Source organism: Alexandromys fortis, unplaced genomic scaffold (genome assembly GCF_014885135.2).
Source record: "Alexandromys fortis isolate MF-2015 unplaced genomic scaffold, M_Fortis_MF-2015_v1.1 scaffold_34, whole genome shotgun sequence".
In the NCBI taxonomy this organism is placed as follows: Eukaryota; Metazoa; Chordata; class Mammalia; order Rodentia; family Cricetidae; genus Alexandromys; species Alexandromys fortis.
The window spans coordinates 3,353,504-3,370,074 of record NW_026067933.1 but is presented as its reverse complement, the minus strand read 5'-3'; the positions used below and the strand labels follow the sequence as shown (position 1 = coordinate 3,370,074).

The window sequence follows — 16,571 nt, the reverse complement described above, 5'->3', positions numbered from 1 at the left end:
AGAAAACTAAATGTCAACTAACAGTTAAATAAACAGATGTTGACATAGCCACTAGCAACCTGAATTTGATCATAAATAAAAGATTATTTAGCCAGTTGAGTTTATTCTATGAATGTAAAGATGGTTTGATTTGAAAATCAGTTGACAGAATTATCACATTAGCAAAACAAAAACCATAAAATCTTGATGAATGCAAAATATGTAAAAATACAACCATTATAATAGTTAAAAATCTTTAATATAAAAAATCATGAAAACTTCACAGTAAAGTCAGACTTGCTGGTGAAACCATTCACTGGAGAGTGGGTGAAATGAATGTAGGATTAGACGGGGAGAGTAAGACTATAAAATACCGTCTTCTATAAAATACAGATATGACAACCATGAACTCACAGTAGCTGACTGTGTGTACTGTCCCCTCTTGACAGTCAGCTACATAGGGGGAGGATTCACAGGACTAACAGCCAGCCAGTTCTGGCCATTAGGGAGGCATGGTATCCACGTGTGTGCCTACTGGTCATCAGACCAAATTCTAATGGTGAGTTCCACCTTATGATCACACAGAAAGCTCTGATTAAACTCTGAAGAACTCTAAACAAAACCAAACTGAATGAATAGGGAGTGGAGATGAGGTGGGACTGGTGGAGGTGGGAGATGCATAGGAGAAGGCAAGAGGGAGAGTAACCAGAAAGCAGTATATGTATAAAACTTAATATGTATAAAACTTAAAAAGAACAAAATTTACTAACAAAGAGTAGATTTAAAGATAGAAAGGCACAAAGTTGCTTATTCTTATTTTTCACCCAAAAAGTACCAATGACTTTCAAAAGATATCAAAATTGTCCAGGGTTAGAATTCAGAAGAGCAGGTATGGAACCTTTGAAAGGAAGGATGAGGAGAGTTCTTGGGGAGAAAATGGGGGTGTGGGGATGCTAACATCGTCTGATTTAGAATACACAAAAGCTGTACAAGATCATGACAGTCAAAATGCTAGTATGGATAGAGGAAGGGTTCATAAAGCCGTGTTCCTAGGTGCTATTGGTAGTTGATGCTTGCTAATGGAGGCAGAGTCATTTGTCTTTGGGGTTGGGGTCACTGGTAAGGTACGCATGCTTTAGTAGATGGCTCCTGACTCAATGCATACGGCATTACTAATAGGCCTCAGTAGATTATTTTTTTAGATATTAATTAGGAAGGGAGAAATATTTCAGGCTTCAGGGCAATGTTGGAGGTGGGGCATATAAAATCAAAATGTGTTGTATACATTTTTAAAAGAAATATTAATAGTTACATCTGTCCACATAATTAATCAATATTCAACAAGGTAAGAACTGGACTAAAGTACACATTTTTGCATTGAAAAGAATGACAAAACCAGGGATCTGCCAATACTTCTGGCTTTCCCAATGTTCTGCTGGAGGCAAGGTGATTCAATCCACTTGTTAGTACCAGACAGTTTCATGTTAGATGTAGGACTCTTACAAACAATTTCTCCTTTAAATACTAGGTGTGAACCCTAGACAAAGCTTAGGCAATGATAATAGTGCCTACAATAACAATAACTGCATGAGGGTTCAGAAAGGGAGGGATAGCAGCTCTGGGGAAGCATCACAATGGAAGAGCATCTACAGGAAGAGCTGTCTCCCATTTTTGGTATTGCTTTGAGGAAAAGCCATGGGTGATGCTCTAGTTTCATTCTGCCAGTGTCAGAAACTACACTGACCAAAGCAACTTACTGGAGGAAAGAGTTCATTCTCGCTTACCAGTTATAATCTTTCATTGAAGGAAGTGTAGGCAGGAACTCAAAAAAGAAACCATAGAGGAATGCTATATGCTGTCTTTCTCACTCCTGCTTAACTAGCTTTTACCTACGGCCCAGGACCACCTGCCCATGCAAGGATGCTGACAACTGCACGCTGAATCCTTCTACATCAAGTAATGATCAAGATGACCTCCCACAGAATCCACAGAAAAGCCTGATCTATACAATTCAATTAAGGTTGTTCCACTCAGACGACTCCAGGCTGTATCAAATTGTCGAAAGGCAAAGAGGTATTGGAAGTAAAGAGGTGTTGGAGATGTATCAAGCCTAGAGCAACCAGACTCCAGTGTGCTAGGCGTTTAAAAAATGGCAGATTCAGAGAAAGTGGGGTCAGCCCTTATGCAAGTCTCTTCTGTCTCATGACCCCCAAACTGGGTATAATCAGACCAGAGTACATTAAATGTTCAAGTAGAGATAAAAGATCCAAATTCCTGTTTAAGCTAACTTGTTCCACAGATGAGGTGTAATTTTTAGTAAGAGTCTAAACAAGTTGAGTCTAAATCTGCTTCTAAAAAGGTTCACCATTTCTCACAGTAACATCACAATCCAGAATCCCTATATGCTACACGATATAACATTCATATCATCAAACCACAGTGAAACCCGCAGCCTATTCTCAGAGGCAGAAACAATTCCCAAATGCTAATCCTAAATTTTCCCAGAGTGCTGGAAAGATAAGAGACAGCAGTGTTCCCTTGTTTGCAGTTTTGCTTCCCATGGTTTTGGTTACTCAGTCCATTATGGTATGAAAACAGTAAATAGAAATTCTTGAAGTAAACTACTCATGAGTTTCAAGTTACATGTCCTTCTGAGTAGCAGATGCAACTCTGTGTTGTCTGCTGCATATCACTTGACCAGTGTATTCATACTGTATATGCTACCCAGTCACATCACTTAGAAGCCATCTTGGTTCTCAAATTAGCTGTGGTGGTATTTCAGTCCTGGACCCTATGTCTTTCACCTCACTTTCTTTCATCACAAAGACTTTTTTTTAATTAAATTATCAACACAAGAGCAAGAAGCGTATGCAATGCACAGAACATTTTGAGGGTGAGACTTCATTAACATAAATTTTACAGGATTTTTTTACATAAATTTTACCATTTTTCTATTTCATAATATTGCACCTTGTTTATAAATTAAACTTTGTCATAAATATGCTGATATAGAGAAGATATACATGTAGGCTCTAATACTACCCATAGTTTCAGACATTAACTGAAGGGATCTTAAAATGTGTTCCCTGCAGATAAGAGAAAGAAACAAGCATTACAAAATGGCTTTTATAGCTATGATCCTTGTGATAAAGAAAAGTACACTCATAATAATGCAAGCATGGGGCTGGGAGGTGTGGTGGCGCACACCTTTAATCCCAGCATGGGGGGGGGCAGAGGCAGGTGGATCTTTGAGTTTAAGTCCAGCATGTACTACATAGCAACTTCCAAGACAACCGGGGCTACACAGAGAAACTCTGTCTCTAAAAACCAGTGAGGGTGGTGATGATGATGAAGATGGCAAAAACATGGAGATTCTCAGCAGGGAAAGAGAAAACTACCAAAACGGTAAGTAACAACCTCTCCCCCCCCCCCAAAAAAAAAGGTCAATTATAAGAACATTAAATTAATCTGAAATTAAAAAATGCACAGACAGGCTTGCTCCTAGGACAGAAATTACAAAGACATTTGCAGATCTGAAGCATTCTTCTGAATTCTGCAGGTCATCTGCACTCACACGCATATACCCAGGCATGCATAAATACACACAATTGATTATAATGATAATAAATATTGCTTTAAAAAATAAATCTAGCCAGCAGAGAAAAATGACAAGGGAAAATGAACATAAAATACATCTGGAGATATTTGCTAATCCTTTTTTCCCTAGACACATTGCATTCAGGCACTGAGACATTTACGTCTCTAGAATGCTTGGGGAACCAATAAAAGTAAATACTACAACCACTCAGTTTTACAAACAAGATATCTGAGTCTCCATTCTAGCTGATGTCTTGTCTCACCTGCCATTAGTACCCTCCTAGTGCCACTGCCTCCCCTAAGAGCCAACTTCAAACACACTGCAGACTCAGAACTGCATTGGCACATTATAGAAAGTGGGAACCATCTTCCCTAAGCTGTCCTCTGACCTCCACAGGCACATCATGGTATGAACATTCTGTTGTATGCACATGTACACATACAAACACATCAAGAAATAAATAATAACTTTCCACAGTATTTTCTAATGTGCTCATCTTCTTATAACTCCTTGTTAACCCATTGGCTACACATAACAGACAACTTCAGATTAGACATTTTGTCTCCACTTCATAGTGGGAGAGAAGTGGGGAATGAAGACACAAGAGCTACTGTTCAGGAGTTTGGAATCTATGCTAGAGGCCAACTGCTGTTAGCAATAAAAAAAAATAGCAGGGCAAGTCTAAATCCAAGATAAATACTGAGAGAAGGAAGAGTTTCTTTGGTAAAGAGAAAGGGACCTAGATTGCACCGAACTTCAGAATCAATCACAGGAGAAAACTCTATCTTATCATAAACTGTCACTGGACAAAACCCTAGTGGCTTGCATCTAGTAATATTATCTATAATTCTGGTTGCTCAGATCTATTAATTACAGCACTGTAAAAACTCCCCCAGCATAAGTTGGTCTAGATAGCAAGAGATTGGATGATAAAGTGACTTTACCCTCCCTCCTCCAAGTCATAAACACCCTTAATAAAATGATATAATGCGATGAATGTATAATTGTGACTCTGAGCATGAAGTCAGTGATATCACAATCCAGACGAGACAAGTAACAGATTTTGTAGAACAAAATGGTCCTGTAAATACATTTGGGGAAGGGCTGGCATCTTATTTGACAACAGATTTCTTAGACACAGAAGACCAGAACATGTTTAAGCTCACTCTACATTTCTACTTAAAGTCATAGAGTTGTCGTGGAAGCTACCAGCCCCCTTACCATTTCTTCAACATAAGGGTAAAGCATGTCCCCAAAATATTCCGTAGCCTCAATTGGAAGCTGTGCTGGCAAATTGTCAATGGAACACATCAGAATCCCGGAGCCTTCAACACTAGGAGAAGCAACAAGCTTTATTGAGATGCACAAAGCATTGCTAGAACATTGTACATTTTCCCAGGCTTTATCTCATCACAACATCGCTTTCATTGCTACTTGAATATTTGTAGTCTTGAAAAATAAAGCATGTCACTATAAATAAGACTGCTTTTCAAACAAAGCCTTTTCTTTACTTGGCTACTCATCTCCCATTTAAAAATGATATTAAATATTAAAAATACACATTTAAGCATTCAAATTTCATTGTTTTCCACTTTTTTTTACTGTGTTGGAGTATATACCTGCAAATTTTCCCATCTTCATAAAGAAGTGAAATGCTGAGTACTTTGGACTAAGCTCACTGAGGTAAGGAAGTTTTGGCAAACTCACCTGTCGTGAATAATATGCTGGTCTGCATCATACATGCAAAAGGGCCGCTCTATTGTGGTGCACTCAGTCATGAAGTCTATGGAGCCTCCTGTGTCTGCAGAAATGTCACATATTGCCACAAGTCTGAAAAAAAACACACCAACACTCAGATGAGAGGGTGGATTTCTCAGGCCTTCAGGAAGACTAAAAATGAATAAAAATAAAATGTGCTTGAAACAAATTGCGTTGTGGCTGCCAAATATTTTCTGGGCACTTAGGATCTTTGTCCTACAGTTCGGTCTTTGGAACATTGGGTTGTTCTAAGACACAGAGTTCTTTATTTTCTATGAGAATAATGAAAAACAGAAGGGAAGGAAGTAGGAAAAAAGGTGGGGGAGAAAACCTTCCCTACAGAAACAAACATTTGACAGCAGACAGAATAAGGAGGCCTGGTTCACCATCTGCAAATAACTGTTCTAGACAGTACAGTTGCCTCTTTACGACCAGGTTCCACACACTTGGATCAAGCTGAGAGCTGAAAGCACTTGAAAAAGAATGTTGCAACAATATTCTACACACATAAAAATTTCCTTCTCATTATTATTATCTAAATAATATAGCACAATCATTTGTACAGTACTCCTGAGAAACAATTTTATTAGCATATGTCCACTGTACAAATAGGTTTTATTTTAACTTTTCCATACATGTATATGACTTAACTAGTTATACACACGTATTTCTCTTTTCTTTCTAACTTCTTTTCCATTGGTAGGAACTGAACCTAGAACTTTAAGCTCTTTAGCCTATCATCCCCCCCCCCTCTCTTGAAATCAGGGTATCACTAAGTTGCACAGTTTGGCCATGAAGTCTCTCCATCCAAGACAGACCTTACACTTACAATCTTCCTCTTCACACTCACACATATCTATCGATATCACAGACCAGCACCAACAGAGCCAACTGACTGTACTGATGTGCTAGGCATCATAAGCACCACAGAACTGATGAAAATATACAGTAGATGAGGAAATTGAATATCTGTAGATATAGATATTATATATTATATAACCCACATATATATTATCTATAGATATTACTCTCTATCAGGGCTAAACCATACCTCACAGACAGGAAGAGTTGACCATGCTACATAATTCTCCGTGTATTTATGTAGAAATCTCTAGAATTATGAGTGACAGTCAGTCTTTTAAAAAGAGACTAGTCACAATGTCCATGTCTTGTCTCCAATCAAAACATGCCCACATAGGATTGCATAATAGAGCTAACCTTGCCCACTATTGTGTTTTAGCGGTTCTGAACTTACCAAGTAATAGTCCTACATTGAAACACTCATCCTCCCCCTCCCTTTTTAGTAAAGTTTTGTGGAGCCCAGAGTTAGCCACTTATCAGATACTTTAAGAACAATTACAAAGCTTGGGGCAAGGGTACTGCTTTATCTTTAAAAAACCGTTAACAGGCCTTCGAGTTGTTTTGTGTCTAACAGACCATTCAAAGAAACTACAGGGGCAAACACAGTAGCACACCCTGTCCCATCTTTGTAAGGGAGATGAAGTTTGCTGTGGCAATAGCAAATGCAATAGCAAATGCTCCACCAGGAGGGATTCCCATTCTTCATTTTCCAAATGTGCAATGCATAGAAAATCATTGCTTTGAACTGAGTGAATCCAGGAGTGTGTCCACCTCTACATGTCATGAAAAGTGATATGTGTGTGTATAAATATAGAGGAGTTTCTTCAACAAAAGACCCTTGCTTTCTTTGCTGAGGGAGACACTGCTTTAGGGATGCTCGCAAGGGCTCTCCTTACTTGTTACAAGTAAGAGAATTTGCTTTGCTCTCATTGCACAGCTGTGCTGATCAGCTGTGGGCTCATAAAAGCCCCAGCCATGTGTCATGTTCCTGCTGTGCCTACTTCATCTGATCTCCTATGACATTGCTTGTTGTTCCTAGAGTTCCAGTGACATTTGTTTCAGAGCAGGAAACAGCCCAACTATGCTTATCTGAACTTCAGCTTAGCAGAATCCCTGGTAGATAAGATCTTTCACAAATATTTTTTAATTAACATTCAATATTTAAGAACTAATTAAGTGTCTATTTTATACCATGTACTTAAGGTCAAGACAAAAATGACCTTCCCTATCTTTTAGGAGAATCAACTCCAGCAGGAGAGAGAACAACCATAAACATCAGAAAATAAATGACTGTGAGTCTCTCAAAACAAAGTAACCAACTAGGGAGGAATGAGATTAATTATAAAGAGATTTCTGAAGAGTGAGTTTTGAAAGCAAATGAGTCAGAAGTCAGTCTCCACAAGGGGAGGGGGTGATGGGCGACTGTAAAATGCTCCCAGGAGGTCAGGTCAGACTATCACTATGTCTCCAGCATGCAGGAACACTATATTCTTTGGTCCCCTGATAATGGTGATGCAGCAAAACCAACAAACAAAACCACCACCAACAAAACTTCATTTTGATGACATACAGTCCTTACTTGTGTGGTAATTCAGGGCATCCTTCAACAGGAGCAGCTGAAGACTTCACAGGGGCCAGGAGACTTTTAGCATCCTGGCGAGTTAGCAGACGAGGGGTGTTTTGCTCCCAGTAGATCCCATTAATTAAACAAGTTGTATATGGTGCAATCTGTGAATCAAGTTCCATGTTCAAGACAACAGGATGGAGCTCATTTTAATATTATACACTGAAAGAAAACTGCATTAGAGCAAAGCCCATGGCAGATCATCAGTGGTGCCTTCATGGTCACCTGACATCTTCTGAGGAAAAAGATAATATCCACCCACCATTCGCTATAGAATTACTCCATGCTAAGAAATGAATTGCCATAGAATTACTCCATGATAAGAAATGAATCAATTAATACATGTATATTTTATTCTACAATATGATGCATAGCTAGGAAAAATAAAAGAGCAAAGAACCAAGTGATCCAGAACTCTCTTTTCATTTCAAATCCCATAGAGCATAACTTCAATCACACCCAACATCTCTGAACTCTATTCCTCTTCTTACTTGTCAGATGGGGATAACAGTCCTCCAAAGGATGCCCTGGGGATTAATCAGAGAGTCTCTCTGGGGAACAGCTTACACAAACACATGTACATGCACATGTGCAAGAGGGTCACCATCAGTTTCAGTATGTATCTGCATCTAATCACTAATATTTATGGTCAGGATAAAATTAGGGGCAGAAAACCAACTAGGGGGCTCATCATCAGAAAGACTATCTCCTACTGTTAATATAGTATTCCTTATTGCCTATTGCTCTTTGTCTAGCAGAGTGATCAGCCCAGAATCATGTACATACAAGTAATACTACATGGACTGGGCAGTTTATATTTACATATGTAGGCCCATACACACATTTATATACACATATATAAATACATAGAGTGAGAGCGACAGATACATAAAGAGACAGACATGGAAAAGAGGCCAGGAATGTGATCAAATAGCAGTACATTGGGAGTGAGAGAAAAGGGGGCACTAAACAAATATGTGTGAAACTAATAAAGAATGGATGACTCTTTCCGGCCAATACCGAGAGATATGCATCTCTTGGGACAACACAAGTACCATAAGACAATGAGTAAGAGAAAATCCTACCCCAAGAAGCGGAAGAGTGAGCTGAGACATCCTGCTGTCAATACTAAGATTGGCCTTCGTAGTATACACACAGTCTGAGAGCGAGGAGGCAGTTAGAAGTGCTGTGCCCTAAGACTGGATGTGGGGAACTTTTCCTGGGGTTCTGAGTGAATCATTGATGTTGTCTACAGTGTATCCAGTGATGAGCTGGTCCACACCAAGACCGTGGTGAAGAACTGCGTTGTGCTTATTGACAGCACACCATACTGACATTGAATGAGTCCCTCTATGCCACTGCCCCTGGCCACAAGAAGGAGGGGCAAGATGAATCCTGAGGATGAAAAAATATTTTTAAAAAAATCAAAGAAAATTCAAAAGAAATATGATGAAAGGAAAATGAGCACCAAAATCAGCCATCCTTTAGAGGAGCTGCTCCAGCAGGGCAAGCATCTTGCCTGGCATTTTACCTCAAGACCAGGCCAGTGTGGCGGAGCAGATGGCTATGTGCTAAAAGGCAAGACTCTGGAGTTCTATCTAAGGGAGATTGAATCACAGAAAGGCAAATAAACCATCATTCTATAGCTCATGGAATAAAGGTATATTTATTGTTCTATTAAATAAAGAAATAAATATATTTTTTCAAAGAAGGGATGAAATGTACTTCATCCTAACTTGTTTTTAATATACCTTTTGTGCTTTAAGTATCACAGGGCATTCCCACATGAAAGGAAAGAACTTCCTCCATAACACACTATCTATACATGCTAAAATAGCAAAATTTCATACCATAATCTAAAGGGACTACATTTACAAACACATTTAAAATTATGTAAAGCATTTCTTTTCATAACATGTATGTGCATTTTGAATTGGATTTGGTTTCTAGTTTGTCAGCTTATTTGAGGAGAGCTGTTACATGACAGACTGTATGTCTTAGCAGATGAGCACAAGATGTATCTTGGAGTTTTAGGAAACAATGCCTGTCCATATTGGCTTGGGTCTTGCCTTAGGCTGATGACTCTTTTCTTCTTGTCTGTTCCTGACTTTTCAAATGGAATATATCCTGTGAGGCTAATTTGCTACTGTATCTTAGAAATACCCAGCTTGGCTTTTGTTTTATATGACTTTGCATCCAATGATGTTAGACTTGAGTTCCAAGTGAGACTCATGAGTTTGAAGTTAACTTGAGTTTAGACTTTGGAACTACTAGAAAAGAAATGAACATATATTAAATGTGAGGGCATAAGTTTTATAGGGTCAGTGACATAATACCATGATTGAAATATAGTTGTCCCTTGAACTCATACAAAGACTCACCAGCAACGCCTAGAATTCATGGTATTAAGAGAGTAGAAGTTGAATGCAACCATGGTTTTAAGAGGTGAAGCCCTTAGAAAGTGATTAAATTATATTAGAGAAGAGTAGAGCTTCCACGATGATTCTTCATGGTTTAACCAGAAGAAGGCAGAGGCTACATGCATGACCTCCCACCATGATGTGATGCAGCCTATGAGTATCTATGAAAGAACCTGAACCATGTTTTGTTCAAGCCTCCAAAATAGTAAACTAATAATCTCTTTTCTTTCAAGTCTTAGGTCTTTAAAACTAGATAAGATGCTCAATGGGATTATGGTGATAATTTTTGGCAACAGAAAGAATAAGCCTTTGGGGATGTTGCTCAATGGTACAGCACTTGCTGAGATTGAGAAACACTGGTTTCACTTCCTAGTACTGAAAAAAATTAAAAGTTAGGACACATGTTAAGATCAAGCCTCAAAGACCTGCATTTTTGCCAATAGTACTAACCAGTAGAGGCTAACTTAGAAACAAAGCTTTCCAGAAATCGGCTTAGAACTAATGAGTGCATGCATTGTGAAGTCGAGAAAGACTGAAGCAATGAGCATCTCCACAGAAGCCACCAAGACTAAGCAGAGATCACCTCAATCCCAGGTGTCAGTGGGAGCCAACTACTAAGTCCAATGCACTAGAACCAAAGGACTCACAGTCTACACAAGGAACCAACAGATTAGTCTATACATTCACAATTTTTCCCTCGGAAAACTGCTTAACTACGGTGTGCCATAGCAACCAAATCAAAGCCAGATACTCACATCTGTATTAAAACGACTGATGTAGCGCTCGGGATATTTCTCATATTCTACAGGATCATACACACCATCTGTTTTCCTGACAAGATGATGATGGCGACTTAACACCGTCCCATACACTTTCCTGTGGTCTTACAAAGAAAGAAGGGATTAGTAAAGGGACAAATGATAGCAATCTGTGGTGGTAAAATATTAACACAAAGACGATTACAAAAGATAAGGTCCTCCCTCACCCCTTACCTCCAGTTTTTGAAACTTCTTTTAATTCGTGGGGCTCCACATACTCACAAGGTAGCTCATTAAAGACTGCCTGGGCTCCCTGTCAATAGTGCATGAGCAAAAGAGTCAAACCTCAGTAGGGACGTGGTCAACAGATTTCCTGCAAGGATTCACTGTTGCATAGTTGCCCTTGCCCTGTCCTCTAACCAGAATCACAACACAGAATCACAGAGGGGTGTCATGCTGGGAGCTTACAAACCTGTTTTGGTTTCAGTTGCATTAGAAGGACTCAGCATTTTAACTTGTTCTTCAGAATAGCAACAAGAATTTAAAAACATGGGTGTAATACAATGTGCCTATTTACTTTTAGATTCACTATGGAAATTATTTTAAGTGGGAAAACGGTCTACCATGGAAGGAAAGGATCAGATGCATGCTTTACAATTTAGCACTCAGAGTTTCTGTTCATAAAGCTCCTGCACTAGAGACCTATTTTTTCAAATACAAGTTTCTCCAGGAGATTACAAATGCAGCCGCAACACCCCTCCAGAAGGAAGCATTAATTCCAGTCTTAATCTTCCTTAGTGTGCTGGCTGGTCTTAGGGCAACCTGATACACAACTGGAGTTATCTGAAATGAGGGAAACTAAGTTGAGAAGATGCCCCCTTAAAATCTGGCTATAAAGAAATTTTATTCATTAGTGCTTAATGGAAGAGCACCCAGTCCATTGTGGCGTTTCTATACCTGGGCTAATAATCCTAGGTTCTATAAGAAAGCAGGCTGAGCAAGCCAGGGGAAGTCAGGCAGTAAGCCGCTCCCCTCCATGGATGGTTACTGCATCAGCTCCTTTTGCCAGGTTCCTACACTGTTTGAGTTCTTGTCTTGATTTTCTCTGATGATGAACAGTGATTTGTAAGTTTAAGCCAAATAAACCCTTTTCTCGCCAGTTTGCTTTTGCTCATGGGGAGGAAAGTGTTTATTCTATACTTCCACAGAACTGTTCATCTCTGAAGAAAGCCAGCCTGCTTTTATATAGAATTCAGGACTGCTAGCCCAGGGATGTAAACACACACACAATGGATTACCCCCTTTAACAATAATTTTAAAAAAATGCCTTATTTTTCACAACAAGAGAAACTCTAACTAAGATACTTAGTTACTAGCAAGATTCCAAGCAGTTAATGAAGGAACAACTCATTACTTGAAGGACGGTGCTTTATATCATTAACAAGGAGTTAACAAAAAGAAGGAGACAGAGAAGCAAGGAAGGAGGGAAGGAAGACAGAAGGGTGAAGGGACACTTTAAGCCTCTAAGACAGTGGTTCTCAACCTTCCTAATATTGTGATCATTTACTATAGTTCTTCATGTTGTGGTGAACCTATACCTTAAAATTATTTTTGTTGTTACTTCAAAACTGTATTTTTGCTACTGTCATAAATTGCAATGTAAATATCTGAAAGGCAGGATATCTGATATATTAACTCTGTGAAAAGGTTGTCCAGCCTCCAAAGGTATCATGACCCACAGGTTGAGAACCACTGTTTTAATAGATGATATCAACTAAAAGCAAAGAACGTGCTTGGGTTAGTACTGTTATTTGTTATAGTAAAAACATAAAACATTGACAACAGAAATATTCCAAATTGAATGGTCATTCATTGGGTTTGAAATGCCCACAAAATGTTCAGCATTTCAGATTGCTTGAGAGAGAGGATGGGTGGGGCTACCTTTGATACATTGCCAGTCCCCGTGAACACAAAGGTTAAGGGTCCTATTGACCTTGGCATTAAACCCAGAGATATTTCATAGCCTGCATCGCGGACAGCTTGCACAGCCTGGCTGCTGTTCCTGTAGTTGTGAGCCATGCCAAGATGCTGAAAGCAAGCACACACACAATTCACGTCAGTCCACTATCTCAAAGGTGTTCTATGCTGAAAATGTGGCACATTTCCAATAAAAAAATAAAATCTCTCACCATAAAAGGTGTATGATGTCCCAAAGCAAGGAGCCTTAAACCCATTCCATGTAAAATATTGATCATTCCTGTCACAGAACCAGACCGACAAAAGGACCATTAATTGAGTGCAGTTGAATAATGGTCTTACTTATCCTCACTAATAGTATCTCTCACCCCTCATCAAAGAAGTTCTTTTTCTCAGCAGATAGAGATTACTATGAAGTTGTTCAAACTTCAGAAAATAAGTGAGCCAGCTTTGAATGATACATCTGTAGTGTAAACCCTACACCTAAGGCTGAAGGAAAACTTTGGAAGAATGGCAGAAAACTTGTAAGTACAGACAGTAAGGACAGGTTGTCTGCTGCTAACTAGTGTCTCCTAGACACAAGACACGAAAGCTATGCTCATGAAGTGTCAATCATGTGGTTGCTGAAACAAGACCTGCACAGTGACATGCACCAGTTGACATGCCAATATGTATGAGAAGAATTTCATAAGGGCCCACTCCTAAATGAAGAAGTACAGGGAACCAATTAATGCTGAGAAAAGGAGAATGAGTTTTCTCCAGGAATAAGCTCCCAGATAGGTTATTCAATCCCAAGGGGTCAGCCCTAAATGCATGTCCATACAAGCAATGCTAAATTGACTCAGCAAGGTGTGTGTACATGTGTAATAATGATAATTTAAGAAGAGGTCATAAAATTGAGAGGGAGGGTGGGGATCATAGAAGGGGTAGGAGAAAGAGGGAGAGGTGGAAATGATGTAAATCTAGCACTCATGAATGAAATTCACAAAAAAAAATAAGTAAATTTTTTGAGTTTTTCTATGTAGCCCACATTGGCCTCATATTCATGACAATCCTTCTGCCTCAAGCTTCTGAGTTCCAGTCTGTCACAACAAGAGCTTTTGCATTAAAAATAAAATTCCTTTTATAAAATGTTTTCCTTTTCTTATGAGTTGAGTTTACGTAATACTGCAGAGCCAATTTTTTCTTGCAGTTGTCTCAGCCATTTGTGTCTTCTAAAGGTTTGTCTAATTCATAAGTTTGTCAAGCTCACTAGCCTTAGTACATTTTTTGCTGTTCTTTCAATGTTTACAGAGGAGATTACAGTGTTCTCTCTTAAGTTACTTCCCTCTGCATAGAGCTATCTCCCTTTTTTACTTTATCTATTTAGATTTTTTTTAAATATTTATTTATTTATACAATATTCTGTCTGTGTGTATGCCTGCAGGCCAAAAGAGGGCACTAGACCCCATTACAGATGGTTGTGAGCCACCATATGGTTGCTGGGAATTGAACTCAGGACCTTTGGAAGAGCAGGCAATGCTCTTAACCTCTGAGCCATCTCCCCAGCCCCCTATTTAGATAGCAGGGCTTTACATGTGCCTACCATTCCTTCCTCCTTACTTGTTTAAGTAGGTTTTACTTGGCCAGCAAGTCCCAGCTTCCGATGCACTGTCTGAAGGTCAACCCACCAACAGCTATTTCCAACTCAATGCTCTTCCCCTAGCAAGTAGTACTGACACTATACTTCTGGATTACCTTGCCTTCATGACTTTTTAAAGAATAAAAGCCACATCCTATTCACAGATATGGCGTTACTCCTGAATCAATTAACATATTTCTGGCCTGTTCATTTTCCCTAGAGAAAAGAACAGTCACCTGGATGAGTCCAAAATGACGTGGAACAGTAGTCAGTACAGCTCAACCCTCACTTGGTAAAGAAGTTCATCCCCCAAATTTTCTGCTTATGGTGTCCCATTACCAAACATAACTTTGTTTCTTCACAGGATCATCTAGAAAACCAAAACATATTCTTAGGTATTAACCTTTTGCTTGCTTCCTTTTTTTTCTTTGTGTTTTTGTTTTAGCAGTAAACATAGGAAAGAGAAACACACCTGTACTGCTGAGTCAGACTTAGAAGGTTACATGAGCCCTGCCATACCTACCTGCCACACCCGCCCACTGTCCAAATGCCACTATCCGAGACCCTCTGTGGTCCACCATTTTCTCATAATCAATTAGTCGAATTTCCTGAAAAAAATAAAAAAAGAAACTGTTGTGAGCAGGTAAATTCAGCTCAAATTCAATATATTAGTAATCCACATATAAAGAAATAAAAAATTTATATTTTTCCCCTCTTAAGAAATGCATGTTGACTAACTAACCCATTAACAGGAGGTGCACCATTAAATGCTTTGAAAATGTTTGATCACAGACCAGCTGTAATTAGAGCTAAAAGAATGAACTTCTTGTTAAACACGTCCTTTGAAGTGAGGTAAGAACATAACTGAGGCAAAGGTTCCCCAACCTGCCCAAAACTATTTGAAATATTCCTATGTCCCTTCTTATTGTCAGTCTGCTGGTACCAAAGAAAACACATCCTTCCTAAGATGAATCCCTGTGTGCAAGCAAATCCTTGCTCATTCCAAATCCTTCCTAGTCAGTCTTCTTGAACTAATACCTCTTTTTGTTGGAATATTCTTCCTGAACATTGTTCCTTAGTTATTTTTTTTTAATTTTATTTATTATGTATACAATGTTCTGTCTGTATACCTGAAGGCCAGAAGAGGGCGCCAGACCTCATTACAGATGGTTGTGAGCCACCATGTGGTTGCTGGGAATTGAACTCAGGACCTTTGGAAGAGCAGGCAATGCTCTTAACCACTGAGCCATCTCTCCAGCCCCCTGTTCCTTAGTTATTTAAACTATCCTTTTTACCTAAAAAAAAAAAAAATAACAACAGTATATCCCAACATTCTCTCTTTCCCTCTCTCTCCTCTCCATTTTACTCCTCCTTTCTTTCCCTCTTTCCTTGATCTTTGACAAATATAAATTCTTTCTTTTTCTTCAAAGACCTTTCCTCTCTCAAGAAAGCCCCTTTAATGTAGGATGTGGGATGTCCTTCTGGATATGTGTGACTTTGATTGGTTAATGAATAAAACTGCTTTGGCCTATGGCAGAACAGAAAATAGCCAAGCTGGATATATGAAGAGTAGCCAGAGTGAAGGAGACACCACATAGCTGCTGAAGAACACAGATGCTGGATCCTTACTAGTAAGCCACAGACTCATGTTGATAAACAGATTAATAGAAAAGCATTAATTTAAGATGTAAGAGTTAGTTAATAAGAAGCCTGAGCTAATAGGCCAAGCAGTGTTGTAATTAATTTAGTTTTTGTATGATTATTCATGTCTGGGTTGCCAGGAAACGAATAAGCAGCCTCTGCTTACAAATTGATGCCCAATGTGGGACAACCACATCCACATAAAACCTGAGAGATCTTAGGAAGTAATTCAAGACACAAAAGAACACAGAAAAAAGTTAAACACAGCTTATTGGTAGCAGCATTTGCTCAGGTGGGCTCTGTTTGCTAAGGGCAAGCACGTCTCATTTCAGAG

At 39.0% G+C, this 16,571-nt stretch overlaps 1 protein-coding gene and 1 pseudogene across 5 annotated transcripts in view; one reads left to right on the top strand and one right to left on the bottom strand.

Annotated features, from left to right (window-relative positions):
- Aass (aminoadipate-semialdehyde synthase) overlaps positions 1 to 16,571 on the bottom strand; it is a 59,681-nt gene that overhangs the window by 27,128 nt on the left and 15,982 nt on the right. For 4 of the 5 annotated variants that reach the window (XM_050145949.1, XM_050145953.1, XM_050145950.1 and 1 more), the window contains 8 exons: positions 15,120 to 15,204; positions 13,188 to 13,255; positions 12,940 to 13,086; positions 11,233 to 11,311; positions 10,996 to 11,123; positions 7,776 to 7,924; positions 5,285 to 5,407; positions 4,799 to 4,910 (listed from right to left, as the gene is read on the bottom strand). In XM_050145949.1, the coding sequence (XP_050001906.1) occupies positions 4,799 to 4,910; positions 5,285 to 5,407; positions 7,776 to 7,924; positions 10,996 to 11,123; positions 11,233 to 11,311; positions 12,940 to 13,086; positions 13,188 to 13,255; positions 15,120 to 15,204 (891 nt within the window). The remainder of the gene's footprint in view (positions 1 to 4,798; positions 4,911 to 5,284; positions 5,408 to 7,775; positions 7,925 to 10,995; positions 11,124 to 11,232; positions 11,312 to 12,939; positions 13,087 to 13,187; positions 13,256 to 15,119; positions 15,205 to 16,571) is intronic. The other variant, XM_050145952.1, reaches the window with a different exon arrangement.
- LOC126503979 (40S ribosomal protein S8-like) lies at positions 7,931 to 10,988 on the top strand (annotated as a pseudogene).